The sequence below is a fragment of the Bubalus bubalis genome, chromosome 10 (genome assembly GCF_019923935.1).
Source record: "Bubalus bubalis isolate 160015118507 breed Murrah chromosome 10, NDDB_SH_1, whole genome shotgun sequence".
Taxonomy (NCBI): Eukaryota; Metazoa; Chordata; class Mammalia; order Artiodactyla; family Bovidae; genus Bubalus; species Bubalus bubalis.
The window spans coordinates 71585877-71603647 of record NC_059166.1 but is presented as its reverse complement, the minus strand read 5'-3'; the positions used below and the strand labels follow the sequence as shown (position 1 = coordinate 71603647).

At 41.2% G+C, this 17771-nt stretch overlaps 1 protein-coding gene across 1 annotated transcript in view; it reads right to left on the bottom strand.

Moving 5' to 3' along the window:
• Positions 1-289: 289 nt before the first annotated feature.
• Positions 290-17771, bottom strand: part of SLC35F1 (solute carrier family 35 member F1) — a 419337-nt gene continuing 401855 nt past the window's right edge. The window contains exon 8 of the mRNA XM_006071447.4: positions 290-3637. Coding sequence (XP_006071509.1) covers positions 3413-3637 — 225 coding nt within the window. The 3' untranslated portion in view covers positions 290-3412. The remainder of the gene's footprint in view (positions 3638-17771) is intronic.

Here is a 17771-nt window from a genome sequence, read left to right as displayed (position 1 = left end):
TTATAATTGCCCTACATATGTTTTAAATGTGGGTTTAGAGGTTGTAGCCGCTGTCTCCTTAAGCACCCATCAAATAATTAATTTTGCAAATTACAAACGTGTTTAATTTGGCTTTTTGAAGCTACAGCTCTGAGACCAACTGTGCCCTTCCTAATTTGGAAATATTTTCTTTCTGATTTTTATTTTGACATGTACCCTGCTATCTACTTTCGTTGCTATTTCTAGCATCCCATGAGAGCTGCTTCCCCGGTTGTCATAGAGCAGACAAACACTCAAGAAAACCAAGAACTTGGTGCTTTCATAAAGCATTTATTTTTATTTGAAAACATTATACAGGCATTACATTGCCACAGCCAGTCCATAGGGGAGCATGCAAATATCAAAAATGGAGAGTTTGTTCAACTTATTGGTGTCAATTTCCTTTTTTGGTTCATATTTTCCATTTGCAGTGTTGGGATTAGTGTGCTTTGTTATTTATGTGGCTTGACAGTAGAATCCTACCCATGGGGTAAAAATCTGTACTGGTAGCTAGCTGGGGACTACTAAGTGGTTACAAATCAAAAACAAACCCCAAACGAACAATACTACACGCTTGTCAAAAGGTTAATAGCACAAGTTAGCAATATCTAAACTAAACATTGAAACATTTTCATGGGACACAGTGGTACCAATTTTTCCATTGCTTGGTCTACTTGGTTGTGTATTTCCGAGTGTGGAGCTGTGGGAAGGTGTGACCAAGGTGAGCGCTAGCCCCAGTGCAAGTTGTCATGGAGTAAGTGAGGACCACCACTTATCTCGAGCGAGACTTAGGAGAGCTATGGTTTGCTTACCCAGCCAAATTCTATACAAATTGCTAAAGTCTTATTTGTGGAAGAGAGAGTTATGGTAGATTGAAAAGCTGACATTCTTGCTGGTGTCTACTGAGGTTATGAAATTCCAGAAACTCAAACAGCTAGAGTTAATGATGCCCTACTCCCATTTCCTACCCCATTCCCAAAGGGTTGATGTCTTAACACAGAAAAAGAGTTTGTTTCTTGCTATTGTCTTTTTTTCCCCCAAAAGGCCAATCTGGAACTCCTGATTCATGGGATGAATCTCAGACAATTTGAGTATGTTATCAGCCTTTCTAAATGGAGAAGAACCAACACGGTGAGGCACCCCAGTGACACGAAAGTCTTGTGTACAAGGACATGGGATGATAAAGGGTATATAGTGAATTCACCTTAACATTCACACTTGGTTTCCATACAATTTGGAGTCAGTTAAAATATCCTAGGAAACAATTCACATGGCAACCTGTAGCCATCCATTGATTGCAAACCTTTTTGAAATTAAAAAAAAAAATTTGCATCCACTGAGTTGACTTGGAAATACTTTTATCCACTTATTTCTCTTAAGATTTTACTAAGCATCTACAAATTAGTGTCATAAAAATGAACAAAAAAAGATGAAAATATTTGGCTGAAAATAAATACTAAAAATGCAATAAATCAGACAAATTATGCAAACCAAAGGAACGTAAACACAAAAATAAAACCACAGTCTTTAAAGGTCTTCAGATCTGAATGGACAAAATAGTCAGAGAAAGGTATTTAATTGGTTTGACAGGTAGCAGAGAGCAAACATTGGCAAAGTTCTTTTGATTTGATACAGCTTTAGTGTTGATTTTTTTCACTAGAAATAAAACAGGCTTCTAAGCGGGCTGAATGGAGATGAGCATACAATTTGCATATAAGGAAAGATAACTTGTCTGCTCCAACTCCAAGGCAGGACTCCCTGTCCCCAGGGTAGAGGGCAGACAGAGGTGCCACGTGGGCGCTGACTGATAGCATGGGACGCTTGCAGGTCTATTTAGGACTTGTTCAGGCCAGTGTGGGAATCCTGACTAAGCTGCAATCTGTTCTCTACCTTACAGAGACCCCACTGGAGTTTTGCTTTGCTTACTTAACTTCAACTGGTTTGAATTGCCCAAAGTTTCAAACACTTGTTTTTCCTTTACAAATCCTGTAACTCTGTCGAGGATCTTTCTGAATGATACTGAAGCCAGCCAAACGTAAAGACTAGTGCATGTACTGATAGGGAGAAAGAGAATCTACTGTAAATCACAGAGCTCTGTGGTGTTTCTTGATTCTCTGCATTTGAAGAAAGAGCTATTGTAAAGGCGACAAAATTAGATTAGTGACATACCCCTCAAAGCCCTATCAGGACCCTGGAATATTCTCTGTATCCATAAGAATGCTGTGTTGATATATTCTGCTATCGAATGGATGCCAAATATGACCAAAAATGCCAGACTTTTCATTGGTGAGATTTTTACTACTACACAATGGCCGCATCAGATGAGCTGTTGTCAGAGGCTGTTCCACAGCAGCACCCTGACTTTGTTGGGAGGCCAGACAACCAATGATATCCCACAATCCAGATGATTTCCATGCCGGTATATTTCAAAAGGGTGTCACACAAAAAGGGCAGAGGACCATGGCTTTTTCCACTGCCTTGATTGATCTCCATATTATCACTAAAGAAATCTAGGGGGAAAAGGAAAATTAATTTTTTTTTTGGAAGAGGGAACATAGGAAGGGACAGAAAGATTTTTTTAAAAAAGATAGTACCCTAAGCACAAGTGATATTACTCTGGGGTTTCCCATAAGCCACAGAAATGGAACATTCCTTATCCTGTTATTACAAGGACTTGATTAGCAGAATCATGAGTTGCAACAGAAAGGCAATGGCCTGGAGTAATCCGAGGTTGAAATATAAAAAGGCTAAAATGTTTGTTTTATATCTATTCCTAGAATAGAGAATTATATGGTCAGTTGCCACTCCCCACAAGGGTCACAGCACGAAATACATATTGAGCAGGCGATCCAACAGGTAACAGAGGGAACCATGAGCCCCCAGGTGCCTAGGATAAGGAAGCGTCGTAGGGTGGGGCCCCTGTGGCATGCAGCACTCAGAGAAGGTGCACAAAAATAAAGTGTGATTCTTAAAAAGTGACTTGCCATAGAAAAGTGGGAGTGATGCTAACTACATGTGGGTCTGGCGAGAGTTCCCATCAGGAGTACAAAACCTCCTCCTGAAAGTCGCTATCATAACAGTAACCATAATCATACAAACAGTAATACTTGCTTTTGATTCAAACATTTTCACAGTAATTAATGTGGACGGGGGGTGGTGGTGTATGTGTGTGTGTGACCAGGATACACCCTAGGTAGGCATCCCTCCAGGTGGATCAGAGCCTGCATCTCCAGGGATGTTTAGCGTGTGCCTCTTACAGGCTTTCGGATTTGCTACCTTGCAGTCCACCTCCGTAAACTGCACCTAATAAATACCTTTCTCTATGTACAAAACAGAGATGATGGGCGGACACACAGCCGTGGAGGTGTCCTCAGTGGTCAGGGAGGGTGTCATCCTAGGCCACACGCACGTGGGGCTCATCTTCGGTCTCCTGGCCCAGGCTGGTGTAGGTGACCGAAGGCTCCACCTGAGCTGTGGCTGGTAAGTCCACGACGGGTCCCGAAGGGTTGCGGAACTGCTTGTAAACCCGGGGGTCCTGGGCTATGTACGTGGAGGTGGACGAGTAGAGCACCAGCCCGAGGAGGATGGTGAAGAAAGACAGGAGATACAGTCCTGAAAACTGAACAACACAACAGCCAAGTCACTTAGCAGCCAGAGCCGAACTACGTACACAGGAGTGAGAGGGAGAGAGACGGAGTGGGGCCGTTTTCTCTCGTGACAGGCAGCTTGATGAGTCCACCAATGATCTTGATGGAAGATGAATGGTCTCTTCTACCCTGGCTTGGTCTTATTGATTCTCCTTATCTTTTTTCCTGATTCTGTGGCTAACACAGAGGAACATTTAGCTAATTGTCTCTAAAGCACCCCTCCGAGTTACCTGATGTGGGATAGCTAGTTAATCACGAATTGAAATACATCAAGTTAAAAGCAAAAAACTCTCCAGTATCACTCAATAAAGAGTTGGTTGTTTGTGGCTTCATTAAACACAGAAGAAATATAGATACACCACTTAAGGTTGTAATGAAGCCATAAACACCGAGTCCCTCACTGACCAGCTGCAGCAGGCACTTTCCTTTCACCTTAATCCAATTCAGACACTATTTGTCTTCTGAGTAGGAATTGTTATTGACTTTGGTAACTGTCTTTGCAAGATTAGATTATCCTTGGATAGAAAGAAATAGTATACCCTTTCATTCTTGCTCCACTAATCTAAAACCAAAACCAAACAGGAATGGATATACAGTGTTGTGTTTCTAAACTACTGCTTGACAACTCAGAGTTTTGTGGAGAAAAAGAAAGAAAATATTGGTGTATACAACTTCTCTGAGGATTTGCATGTGTTTTTTAAAAAAACTGTACCTTCTGGGCCTTCTTGAGTAGTTATTATGGAATTACTTGAGTAGTCAGTGGGAGAGAGGGAGGTAACACTATGAGTATTGCCATGGTAACAATGTGAGTGTTGCCATTTCTGTTGTTTCATTCATTCATTCACTCCATTCATCCACTAGTTTCTTCCATGCCTTCTCTGTATCAAACATTCAACTATGTACTGAGGAAACAGAAATGAAAACATATTGTCCTTACTACCAAAGATTGAATAGTCTCAGTGGAGAACCAGAGGTACAGATAGAAAATAATAATACAATGCACTTATGGCATGCTGATTCTCATTGTAGTTGATGGCTGTTGTCCTAGTCCTGACCACATCCTGCATCTGTTACCCAGTCCAAGCTCGCTCTGCCCATTGCACTATAAGCTAATAAATCTGAGTGTTGAGATCTTGAGGCAAGGAATACAACTTTGGAGAGCCAGCTGACCCAGAAGATGGCAGACTAATGGCTTGAAATAACCATCTTGTCGGGGCCCGGATGCCAGGTTCTTCTATGGATCAGAGATGGGGGAAGGTTAGGACATAGAGTAAAAATGACCATTTAATTCTTGCAAATGTCTCCTAGAATGGCAAGCCTCAGGAGGGGATGTGTGAGTTTCACTTCCTTACAGTCATTTCACTGGTGGTATGAAATGGAATACCTGCTATTACATCAACAAACAAAGATGCCACAGCTATCTATCTGCAGTTCTAGCTCTCCAGATGTGAACTTCTGAGCCACTCCAGTAAGCAGCAGATGAGGGGCGCCATTTCCCACACAAAGAACTCAGGAGAGTCACAGTCCTTCACAGGTGGGTGGGGTCAGGCTGTCTCTCTGTGAACCAAGCAAAGGCATCCCAGCCAAGGGCCAGGAGGAGGAGGGGCAGGCAGGACTCCCTGGGGCAGGCCGTTAAGTATGCCTATAATAACAAAAGCAGCAAAAGAAGAGTTAAAGTCACAGAAGCAGAGCCAGTATGGATGTAAAATTAACCCTTCCCAATTACACATCCATTTGGAGAAAAGAATCAATTTGATTTTCCTTTGGGGGGAGGGGTACCAATTACTTTATCTGAGGGAATGGTACTAAGGAAAGAACTTAAGTAGACATTTTGGTACAACTTATAGAAAAGGTGCAGCACAAATACGCATGTACGGGCTTGGTGACCAGGGACATCACCCCTGTGGCTATAGGAAGCCAGGCTGAGGAGGTTTGGCTTTCATTATCACTGTTCCCCAGGGTGTGCTTGTCAAAGAGATACTCTGCCATGCCAGATTTGATTTTCCTATTTTATTTTTTCATGCTCATAGTCTAAAACCAGGCTTCCTTGGTGGCTCAGATGGTAAAGAATCTGCCCGAAATGCAGGAGACCCAGGTTTGATCCCTGGGTCGAGACGATTCCCTGGAAAAGGGAAAGGCTACCCACTCTAGTATTCTTGGCTGGAGAATTCCATGGACAGAGGAGTCTGGTGGGCTATATAGTCTATGGGGTCACAAAGAATCAGACACTGCTGAGTGACTAATACTTTCACTTTACTAAAACTAGGAGAAACTGGTAAAAAAAAATTAATTGGAAGCTGGAAGAAAATAGGAAAAGGATCCAGAGAGTCTATAAAGTTGCAATGTTATAATAAAGAGTTATAAGATGGCTGTGTGGTGTGTATGCTCGGTTGTCTGACCCTTTGGGATCCCATGGACTGCAGCCTGCCAGGCTCCTCTGTCTATGGAATTTTCCAGGCAAGAATACTGGAGGGGCTTGACATTTCCTTCTCCAGGGGATCGTCCCAACTCAAACATCGAATCTACATCTCTTGTGTCGCCTGCATTGGCAGGCGGATTCTTTACCACTACGCCACAATGTTCAATAATAGGAAAGGCAGTTTTGAAAATGGCAGATAGAAAAATTATTCATGTGGCTAAAAGCCCTTGCTGTAATATTTTGTTGTTTACCTTACTCTCTCTCTTTTAGCACCAGCAAGGTAGTTAAGACTAAAGATCACTTTTTGATTTTCTTTCCAGAGCCTGCATCACTGCCTTTAATTCCTTTATCAATCACAGTCATATGATAATGCTTCCTCAGATGGCTTGTATACTGGATTCAGCTTATAACAGCTTCACTAAACTTGATTAATTCAGATTTTCCCAATGAAAATAATTCTTTTTCTTTATGAATTTGTTTATAAAATAAGATGGTAGCAAAACAATATGGAGGTCAAGAAGAAACAGAAACCACAGACTCATTCCAAATTGGGAAAGGAGTACATCAAGGCTGTATATTGTCACCCTACTTATTTAACTTATATGCAGAGCACATCATGCAAAATGCTAGGCTGGATGAAGCTCAAGCTGGAATCAAGATTGCCGAGAAAAATATCAATAACCTCAGATATGCAGATGATACCACACATATGGTAGAAAGTAAAGAGGACCTAAAGAGCCTCTTGATGATGGTGAAGAGGAGAGTGAAAAAGCTCGTTTAAAACTCAACATTCAAAAAACTAAGACCATGACATCTGGTCCCATCACTTCATGGCAAACAGATGGGGAAACTATGGAAACATTGACAGACTTCATTTCCTTGGGCTCCAAAATCACTGCGATGGTGACTGCAGCCATGAAATTAAAAGACACTTGCTCTTTGGAAGAAAAGCTATGACAAACCTAGACAGCATATTAAATAGCAGAGATATTACTTTGTTGACAAAGGTCCATCTAGTCAAAGCTATGGTTTTTCCATTAGTCATGCACGGATGTGAGAGTTGGACCATAAAGTAAGCTGAGTGCCAGAGAATTGATGCTTTTGAACTGTGGTGTTGGAGAAGACTCTTGAAAGTCCTTTGGACTGCAAGGAGATGCAACCAGTCAATCCTAAAGGAAATTAGTCCTGAATATTCATTGGAAGGACTGATGCATAAGCTGACACTCCAATACTTTGGTCACCTGATGAGAAGAACTGACTCACTGGAAAAGACCCTGATACTGGGAAAGATTGAAGGCAGGAGGAGAAGGGGACAACAGAGGATAAGATGGTTGGATGGCATCACCGACTCAAAGGACATGAGTTTGAGCAAGCTCTGGGAGTTGGTGACGGACAGGGAAGCCTGGAGTGCTGCAGTCCATGGGGTCAAAAAGAGTTGGACATGACTGAGTGACTGAAGAGCTTCATCCTTTACTTGAAACTTTCCCTGATGTCTCAGAAGATAAAGAATCTGCTTGTAATGCAGGAGACCCAGATTTGATTCCTGAGTTGGGAAGATCCCCTGGAGAGGGGAATGGCTACCCACTCCAGTATTCTTTCCTGGAGAATTCCATGGACAGAGGAGCCTTGTGGCCTACTGTCCATGGGATCGCAGAGTCGGACACAACCGAGTGACTAACATTTTCACTTCACTTTCAACAAATGAAATGAGCTTGTTCCTAACAGCAACATTTCAAATATTTTGATACTGACTTTCATTTTCAAAAAACCATCATGCATCTCCAGTTTCAAGTGAGAAACTTGCAAGGGAGGTTTTGGGTGTGAGGCTGCTTCTGTTGCAGCAGATGGAGGCAGAGAGATTAAGAATGGGGCTCTGAGATTAGAACTGCATTCTATCCACAAACTGGATTCAAATCCTAGCTCCACTCCTCTCTGTCACTTTGGACAAGTTCCTTTCCAGGTCCAAGTTCCTTATCAGTACAGTGGGGATAATAATTGTACCTACTGTATAGAGTGGTTATAAGGATAAAATTAGGTAAAGCAAATGAAGCCCTTATTCTAGTGCCTACATCACAGTGAGGATTCAATCTACATTGACTCCATTGTTAATATTATTCAATCTACACTGGCTCCTTTGTTATCATCAATGACTGTATGTATCAGTGTTACCATAATTTTATATAATCATTGATTAAATTGCCTTTCTTTTATAGGCTCTTGACTACAGGACTGTGTCTTTCTTGACCAGTGTCAAGTGCAGAGTCTGGCATAGTGTGTGTGTGTGTTGTGAGTCGTGTCCGACTCTTTGCCACCCCGTGGACTACAGACCCAGGTTCCTCTGTTCATGGAATTCTCCAGGCAATAATACTGGAGTGGGTTTCCATTTCCATATATATTAAGTTTTATTTGCTCTTTGTTTACAGTTTGAACGAATTAATGCATTTAACTGAAGTTTCATACTAAAGAAAGAAACAATTAAAAAATCAGCCTGTACCAACAGTGGTTTTCAAATGTTTTAGCTTTCAACTCAATCCAGCATTATTTCTCATACATAAAATGCTAAACACAGACTCCTCGAGAGAGAAGTTGTAGTAGTGATCCTTAATCATTGACCCCAAAAGTCATCATCTTCACTCCCCTTCAAATCAATTAGGGGAGAGTGATAAGATGATGAATTGGGAGAGGCAATGCAGAAAGCAAGTCTGGTAGAAGACTGTAGACTGTAGAGGAAGTTTCATAACTTGAAGTGAACAATCTTTGGCAACTGAAATAATGTAGGGACAGGAAAGGATCTGATACAGGGTATGAGAAAGGTTTGAATTTCTCTCAATTTCTGATTTTGGTTCCTATATACTGACTTGATTAACATGATAAAGATTTTAATAGCCATTCCTTGTAAAGCTAATGTCTTTTCCAGTGTTAAAAAAAAATACTACTTGAACCAATCACTTTTGAGACATGGAACTATTAAGTTGAATGATAAATCCAATACAAAGAGTTTTTTTGGGACACAGCTTTCAAATGGCAACATATCTTACTTCCAATGCATTTCTATTTAATTCAAACAGAATTCACACTAAAATAGTTCAAAATACAGACAGAAAGGAATTTTATATGACAGAGGTGTCTTGGAAGTCATCAAGAGGTTTTATTAATAGTCAGGAGAGAAAGTTTTCATTTAACACACAAGCTCAAAAAGGGATCAGAAAGGAAAGGATTATGGTTAATCTGGCTAAATATTGAATGTTAAAAAGAATTACAAAAAGGTTTGGTACTTTAAAAGGTAAGTAAAAGTTTCCTTTTCCTTTTTTCTTTATAGATTGATATTACCGCTATTAGGTGTACCTAATTGGAGAAGACTCCTGAGAGTCCCCTGGACTGCAAGGAGCTCCAACCAGTCCATTCTGAAGGAGATCAGCTCTGGGATTTCTTTGGAAGGAATGATGCTAAAGCTGAAACTCCAGTACTTTGGCCACCTCATGCGAAGAGTTGACTCATTGGAAAAGACTCTGATGCTGGGAGGAATTGGGGGCAGGAGGAAAAGGGGACGACAGAGGATGAGATGGCTGGATGGCATCACTGACTCGATGGACGTGAGTCTGAGTGAACTCCGGGAGTTGGTGATGGACAGGGAGGCCTGGTGTGCTGCGATTCATGGGGTCGCAAAGAGTCAGACACGACTGAGCGACTGAACTGAATTGAACTGACTGAATAGGATGACCCTCAGTTCTGGATGCTGTAGTTATCCTGATAGAGTGTTTGTTTATTTTAAAAGCAGTCAAACAAACAGAAAGTCTGCAGATTCTAGGCTGCTTTACTTGTTAACTGCAAAGAAATACTCATGCCTACTTCCCAGAAAGCCATCTCCCAGTGACAGATATGGTGAGTTTCAGGTGGAGGTTTGCTGCTTCCTGTATGAATATGGGCTGCTGTTTGCAGTATACTCTGTGAGCCTCTCCAAGGTCAATCGTGGCCCATCAGAAGATGCTGTGGTCCACATATGAGCATCAGAAATGCTGCACTTTGCCTGCATTTTATCTGACTTGTAATTTTGAGAAGTTGCATAAGGATGCACCCTTTTTCACTAGCATACTGCACATGCTGCCGACTTTCCTCTTGCCTTTTTCCATTTTGATAGGTCCCTTTGCTAACAAGGATCAGAAAGTACTCGCTGTACATAAGGAGAATATCTGTGGTGTTGCCGAAAGCAATCTGACTGGAATAAGCCATTGTCCAGAACAGGGTGGCTTGGAGGACTGGTGATAAGGCTACATAAATCTCTCTGTCTTCAACTAGAGATGAAATCTAGCTCTTAGCCAATTACTTGTTAGCTAATGGGACATCTGGGCTTCCCTGATGGTTCAGTGCTAAGAAAACTGCCTGCCAATGCAGGAGAAGTGGGTTTGATCCCTGGGTCAGGAAGATCCCCTAAAGAAGGAAATGGCAACCCACTCCAGTATCTTGCCTGGAAAATTCCATGCACAGAGGAGCTGGCGAGCAGTCTATAAGGTCGCAAAGAGTTGAACACAAATGAGTGACTAAAACACTAACAACAATGGGACATTCGGCACATCAATTAGGGACAGGCCACATTTTCATTTTAGTTTTGGTGTTAAACATCTATGTTGAGATTTAATAATCAAATGACTTTTTTTTAAATTTTATTTTATTTTTAAACTTTACATAATTGTATTAGTTTTGCCAAATATCAAAATGAATCTGCCACAGGTATACATGTGTTCCCCATCCTGAACCCTCCTCCCTCCTCCCTCCCCATTCCATCCCTCTGGGTCGTCCCAGTGCACCAGCCCCAAGCATCCAGTATCGTGCATCGAACCTGGACTGGCAACTCGTTTCATACACGATATTTTACATGTTTCAATGCCATTCTCCCAAATCTTCCCACCCTCTCCCTCTCCCACAGAGTCCATAAGACTGTTTATACATCAGTGTCTCTTTTGCTGTCTCGTACACAGGGTTATTGTTACCATCTTTCTAAATTCCATATATATGTGTTAGTATACTGTATTGGTGTTTTTCTTTCTGGCTTACTTCACTCTGTATAATAGGCTCCAGTTTCATCCACCTCATTAGAACTGATTCAAATGTATTCTTTTTAATGGCTGAGTAATACTCCATTGTGTATATGTACCATAGCTTTCTTATCCATTCATCTGCTGATGGACATCTAGGTTGCTTCCATGTCCTGGCTATTATGAACAGTGCTGCGATGAACAATGACTTTAATGGGCCTAAATCTATACAAATAGAAAACCACATGGTTTGAAAGCCATTTCAATGTACTTTTACAAATATACTCACTAGATTATGGGAGGAAGAGGACGATTTTTTTTTTCTTTAAGAGGACAATTTTTAAAGGAGGCATTTTTTTTATATTGACTAGAAAATGGCAGGGGTGAGCAGACAGGAACACGGGCAACCCTCAGAGAGCTGTGCAGGAGGCTATGAAGTGACCATGGGCTAACGCTCTACTTTTACTGGATGTGTGCACCAACTACCTCCAGGAGGACCTGGCTTTTCCTTCCTTCCTGGAGCATGAACGTCAAAAGATGTCTTTTAACGATGTATGCCTCTTTGTAACATGGCTTTTACAAGGTTCCTGTTGTAGGGCTCTGATTGTTTTTGTTCAATGACCCCACTTGGACCTATTGATGATCAGAACTAATTGTGATTTAATAGGTAATGAAAAGCTAAAAGATTCTCTTAGCTCTTAAAGAGAGACGTACAGCAGTTTTCTCTCTAAAAGCACAAAGATTCAACAGAAATAGAAACGATCACTTGTGAGAGGTAGAGGAAAGACCTGGAAAAGAACAGTTATTGGTGGGTTTCTTAGGAAAGTGTGGTTCAGGGGAATGAGACTTGCAGCTTCTGCAGCTATCTGAGAAAAAGGAAAGGTTTAGATTTAAATCCAATTTAGGTCTAACTTATAGAGGTGACCGTGGCTCAGATCATGAACTCTTTACTGCCAAATTCAGACTTAAATTGAAGAAAGTGGGGAAAACCACTAGACCATTCAGGTCATTCAGGCATGACCTAAATCAAATCCCTTATGATTATACAGTGGAAGTGAGAAATAGATTTAAGGGACTAGATCTGATAGACAGAGTGCCTCATGAACTATGGACCAAGGTTCGTGACATTGTACAGGAGACAGGGAAAAGAAAAAGAAAAAGAAAATCATCCCCAAGAAAACGAAATGCAAAAAGGCAAAATGGCTGTCTGAGAAGGCCTTACAAATAGCTGTGAAAAGAAGAGACGTAAAAAGCAAAGGAGAAAAGGAAAGATATACCCATTGGAATGCAAAGTTCCAAAGAATAGCAAGGAGAGATAAGAAAGCCTTCCTCGGAGATCAGTGCAAAGAAATAGAGGAAAACAATAGAATGGGAAAGACTAGAGATCTCTTCAAGAAAATTAGAGATACCAAGGGACTATTTCATGCAAAGATGGGCTCGATAAAGGACAGAAATGGTATGGACCTAACAGAAGCAGAAGATACTAAGAAGAGGTGGCAAGAATACACAGAAGAACTGTACTAAAAAGATCTTCATGACCCAGATAATCACAATGATGTGATCACTCACCTAGTGTCAGACATCCTGGAACATGAAGTTAAGTGGGCCTTAGGAAGCATCACTACAAACAAAGCTAGTGGAGGTGATGGAATTCCAGTTAAGCTATTTCAAATCCTAAAAGATGATGCTGTTAAAGTGCTGCACTCAATATGCCAACAAATTTGGAAAACTCAGCAGTGGCCACAGGACTGGAAAAGGTCAGTTTTCATTCCAATTCCAAAGAAAGGCAATGTCAAAGAATGCTCAAACTACTGCACAATTACACTTATCTCACACCTAGTAAAGTGATGCTCAAAATTCTCCAAGCCAGGCTTCAGCAATAGGTGAACTGTGAACTTCCAGATGTTCAAGCTGGTTTTAGAAAAGGCAGAGGAACCAGAGATCAAATTGCCAACATCCACTGGATCATCAAAAAAGCAAGAGCATTCCAGAAAAAACATCTATTTCTGCTTTATTGACTATGCCAAAGTCTGACTGTGTGGATCACCATAAACTGTGGAAAATTCTGAAAGAGATGGGAACACCAGACCACCTGACCTGCCTCTTGAGAAACCTGTATGCAGGTTAGGAAGCAACAGTTAGACTGGTTCCAAATAGGAAAAGGAGTACGGCAAGGCTGTATACTGTTACCCTGCCTATTTAACTTATATGCAGAGTACGTCATGAGAAACGCTGGACTGGAAGAAGCACAAGCTGGAATCAAGATTGCTGGGAGACATATCAATAACCTCAGATATGCAGATGACATCACCCTTATGGCAGAAAGTGAAGAGGAACTAAAAAGCCTCTTGATGAAAGTGACAGAGGAGAGTGAAAATGTTGGCTTAAAGCTCAACATTCAGAAAACGAAGATCATGGCATCTGGTCCCATCACTTCATGGCAAATAGATTGGTAAACAGTGGAAACAGTGGCTGACTTTATTTTGGGGGGCTGCAAAATCACTGCAGATGGTGATTGCAGCCATGAAACTAAAAGACGCTTACTCCTTGGAAGGAAAGTTATGACCAATCTAAACAGCATATTAAAAAGCAGAGACATTACTTTGTCAACAAAGGTCCATCTAGTCAAGGCTGTGGTTTTTCCAGTAGTCATGTATGGATATGAGAACTGGACTATAAAAAAAGCTGAGCACTGAAGAATTGATGCTTTTGAACTGTGGTATTGGAGAAGACTCTTGAGAGTCCCTTGGACTGTAACGAGATCCAACCAATCCATCCTAAAGGAGATCAGTCCTGGGTGTTCATTGGAAGGATTGATGTTGAAGCTGAAACTCCAATACTTTGGCCACCTGATGCGAAGAGCTGACTCATCTGAAAAGACCCTGATGCCTGGAAAGATTGAGGGCAGGAGGAGAAGGGGACGGCAGAGGATGAGATGGTTGGATGCCACAACCGATTCAATGGGCATGAGTATGGGTAAACTCCGGGAGTTGGTGAAGGACAGGGAGGCCTTGCATGCTGTGGTTCATGGGGTTGCAAAGTTGGACATGACTAAGTGACTGAACTGTAGAACTGAGGAAGCTTAGTGAAAATACAAGTGGAAAGAGGGAGAAAATAAGGTCCAATTACAAAGACAAAAGATGTAGGAAAAGAAAATTTCTCAATAGCTATGAGGAAACAGGACTGAAAAACTTGGATTAGCCATCCCCCCATATAATTCTTTTCTATATTCATTAACATGTATTTTTTTCTCTTTGTCTAAGTTTGTGTATGCATACACACAACACACATACCTCAGAACCACTATGGCTGACCTGATAGGTCCTGCCTTGTGAACTTTTCTTAAAAAAATTTTTTTTTACCTTAATTTATTTGAATGATATAAAATATTTAATTAAAATGACAAAAGGCAAAAAAGGAATGAAACATAAAAATAGGAACAAAAATCAAGGGCAAGGAATAGAAAATAGTAACAAACAAGGCAGACAATAATTAAATTATACCAATAATCACTTTGAACATCAATGATCCAAATACATTCTGAACTTTCCTTGAGAGAAGCCGAGTAGCCTGAGAGAACACTATCCCTGAAGGGTTCTCATGTATGGCAGATGAGCAAAGGACAACACTTCCAAGCCTCCTGTAGTTCCAAGGCTACATATGAAGAGTGGAGAAAGGAAATACCCCGTCAGTCAATTCAGTTGCTCAATTGTGTCTGACTCTTTGCGACCTCATGGACTGCAGCATGCCAGGCTTCCCTGTCCATCACCAACTCCCGGAGTCTACTCAGACTCATGTCCATTGAGTTGGTGATGCCACCCAACCATCTTCTCTGTCATCCCCTTCTTCTCCTGCCTTCAATCTTTCCCAGCATCAGAGTCTTTTCCAATGAGTCAACTCTTCGCATGAGGTGGCCAAAGTACTAGAGTTTCAGTTTTAGCATCATTCCTTCCAAAGAAATCCCAGGGCTGATCTCCTTCAGAATGGACTGGTTGGATCTCCTTGCAGTCCAAGGGACTCTCAAGAGTCTTCTCCAACACCACAGTTCAAAAGCATCAATTCTTCGGCGCTCAGCTTTCTTTATAGTTCAATTCTCACATCCATACACGATTACTGGCAAAACCATAGCTTTGACTAGATGGACCATTATTGGCAAAGTAATGTCTCTGCTTTTAATATGCTGTCTAGATTGGTCATAACTTGTCTTCCAAGAAGCAAGTGTCTTTTAATTTCATGGCTGCAATCACCATCTGCAGTGATTTTGGAGCCCCCCAAAATAAAGTCTGTCACTGTTTCCATTGTTTCCCCACCTATTTCCCATGAAGTGATGGGAACAGACGCCATGATCTTCGTTTTCTGAATGTTGAGCTTTAAGCCAACATTTTCACTCTCCTCTGTCACTTTCATCAAGAGGCTTTTTAGTTCCTCTTCACTTTCTGCCATAAGGGTGATGTCATCTGCATATCTGAGGTTATTGATATTTCTCCCAGCAATCTTGATTCCAGCTTGAGCTTTATCCAGCCCGGCATTTTGCATGATGTACTCTGCATATAAGTTAAACAAGCAGAGTGACAATATACAGCCTTGATGTACTCCTTTTCCTATTTGGAAGCAGTCTGTTGTTCCATGTCCAGTTCTATCTATTGCTTCTTGACCTGCATACAGATTTCTCAGGAGATAGGTCAGGTAGTCTGGTATTCCCATCTCTTTAAGAATTTTCCACATTTTGTTGTGATCCACACAGTCAAAGGCTTTGGCATAGTCAATAAAGCAGAAATAGATGTTTTTCTGGAACACTCTTGCTTTTTCGATGATTCAGCGGATGTTAGCAATTTGATCTCTGGTTCCTCTGCCTTTTCTAAATCAAGCTTGAACATCTGATCACGGTTCACATACTGTTGAAGCCATGCTCAGAGAATTTTGTGCATTACTTTGCTAGCATGTGAGAGGAGTGCAATTGTGTGGTAGTTTGAGCATTCATAGCTCAAGGACAACATCACTGGTAAAATTTCAAAAGACTAGTTGCCTTGACCAAACAAAGGGGCTCTAGTGGATATGAGCCTGCCATGGAAAGATGAGAATGGTTAAGAGTTGAAACTGGTTTCTCAACTGCGTAAGGAAGCTGCTCAGAAATGAATTCAAGGATATTTCTAGGTCTTAGATATGGTTTCTGACATGGAGGTATTTCAGGTACACAAAGAATATGTGGCCACAATAATCATATCCTCTCTAGTTCTTATTCATCTTTTAAAGAGATACAGATATAATCAAACCTTTCTACATTAAAACATTTTTTTTAATTGAATTTTTAAAAAACTTGCATTTTTTGGGCCACACCATGAGGCATGTGGAATTTTAGTTCCCTGACCAGGGATTGAACCCACATCCCCTGCACAGGAAGCATGGAGCCTTAAGCCCTGGACCACCAGGAAAGCCCCTACTTTCCACACTTTAAACTCTTAATTAGAAAATACCTAGGATAGTAGAGTCTGGGAATCTGCAAATTTAGCAGTTTCAATGCAACCATGGGTAAATGGAATGATGGAGGTTACACACACAGGCTGGTAAAGGTGAAGTTTAATGGCTGCTGGGAAGAATTTCTGTGTATGGAGACTGGCCTGGCATTTCCAGCTGCAAGTTATGCCTGGGAAGAATTAGACTTTTCATTAAATTTGTGAAACTGTCCTGGATATTCTGCACATAAAGCACAGGCTCCTCTCCCTAGTCTACCACTCTCTGTGATATGAAATGCATATATAAAGCTAAAGCTACTGGCACATCTAATCGAGATTCTGGACCAAAAAAAAAAAAGCCCAATACTATTTCAAACAGAACCAGATTTCGTAGTTTGGAGATCTTAGGTACCAGGGTAGTTTAAAGATTCATCAGTGACAAAGTTGGGCAAAATACCAATCAAAAGAATGAATCATAATTAATGATAATGCTGCTGCCGTGGAATTTTTAAGTCCCAATATTATGCATAGGTAAAATTGGGTTTTATAACTAAATTGCCTGAGGAGCCCAAGGTCTTGAGTTCCCACTTGATATGTGGCTTGAAAGGTGGACCCTGAGGACTGCAGCTGACCTTCTGAGTGTCCTGGGGCAGGATGAAGAAGATGGATTATCAATGACGACACGTCTCTTAGTAGCTATGTGAATCTCAAGGGTATGTAGACCACACCTTGAACTTGGGAGTGGAATGGTAGGGAGAGAACCAGAGGCAGCTGGCCATTGCTGGGCAGGCTGGAAACGGTGTCCTCACTGGGATCCTGTGACAAAAGGCCCTGCCTGGTTCTGATCTATTGCTCCTGAGCCTGAGCCAGCTGCTATTCAGGGCAAGGAAACTAGACAGACCTGCCTCCACAGAAACACCAACATAAACACGCTGGTACTTGACCTCCTAGTTTTGGCTCTTGCCCTAACCTAACAAGATCACTTTTATTATTATTAAGGGCACTAAAAATGCAAAAGTTCTGCTTCTGGGTTTACTGAGCTGGAAATAAATTGCCCACAAAGGCCCGAGCTTTTTCAAATTCTTTGGATCTGCTTCATTATTGCTTTGTCTCCTACTCTTGTTTCCTTTTATTTCTCCTCTTCTTCTTTTTTCTTCATTTTTTTAAAGGAAAAAAAAGGGGGGCTAAATTTCTCTGGCTA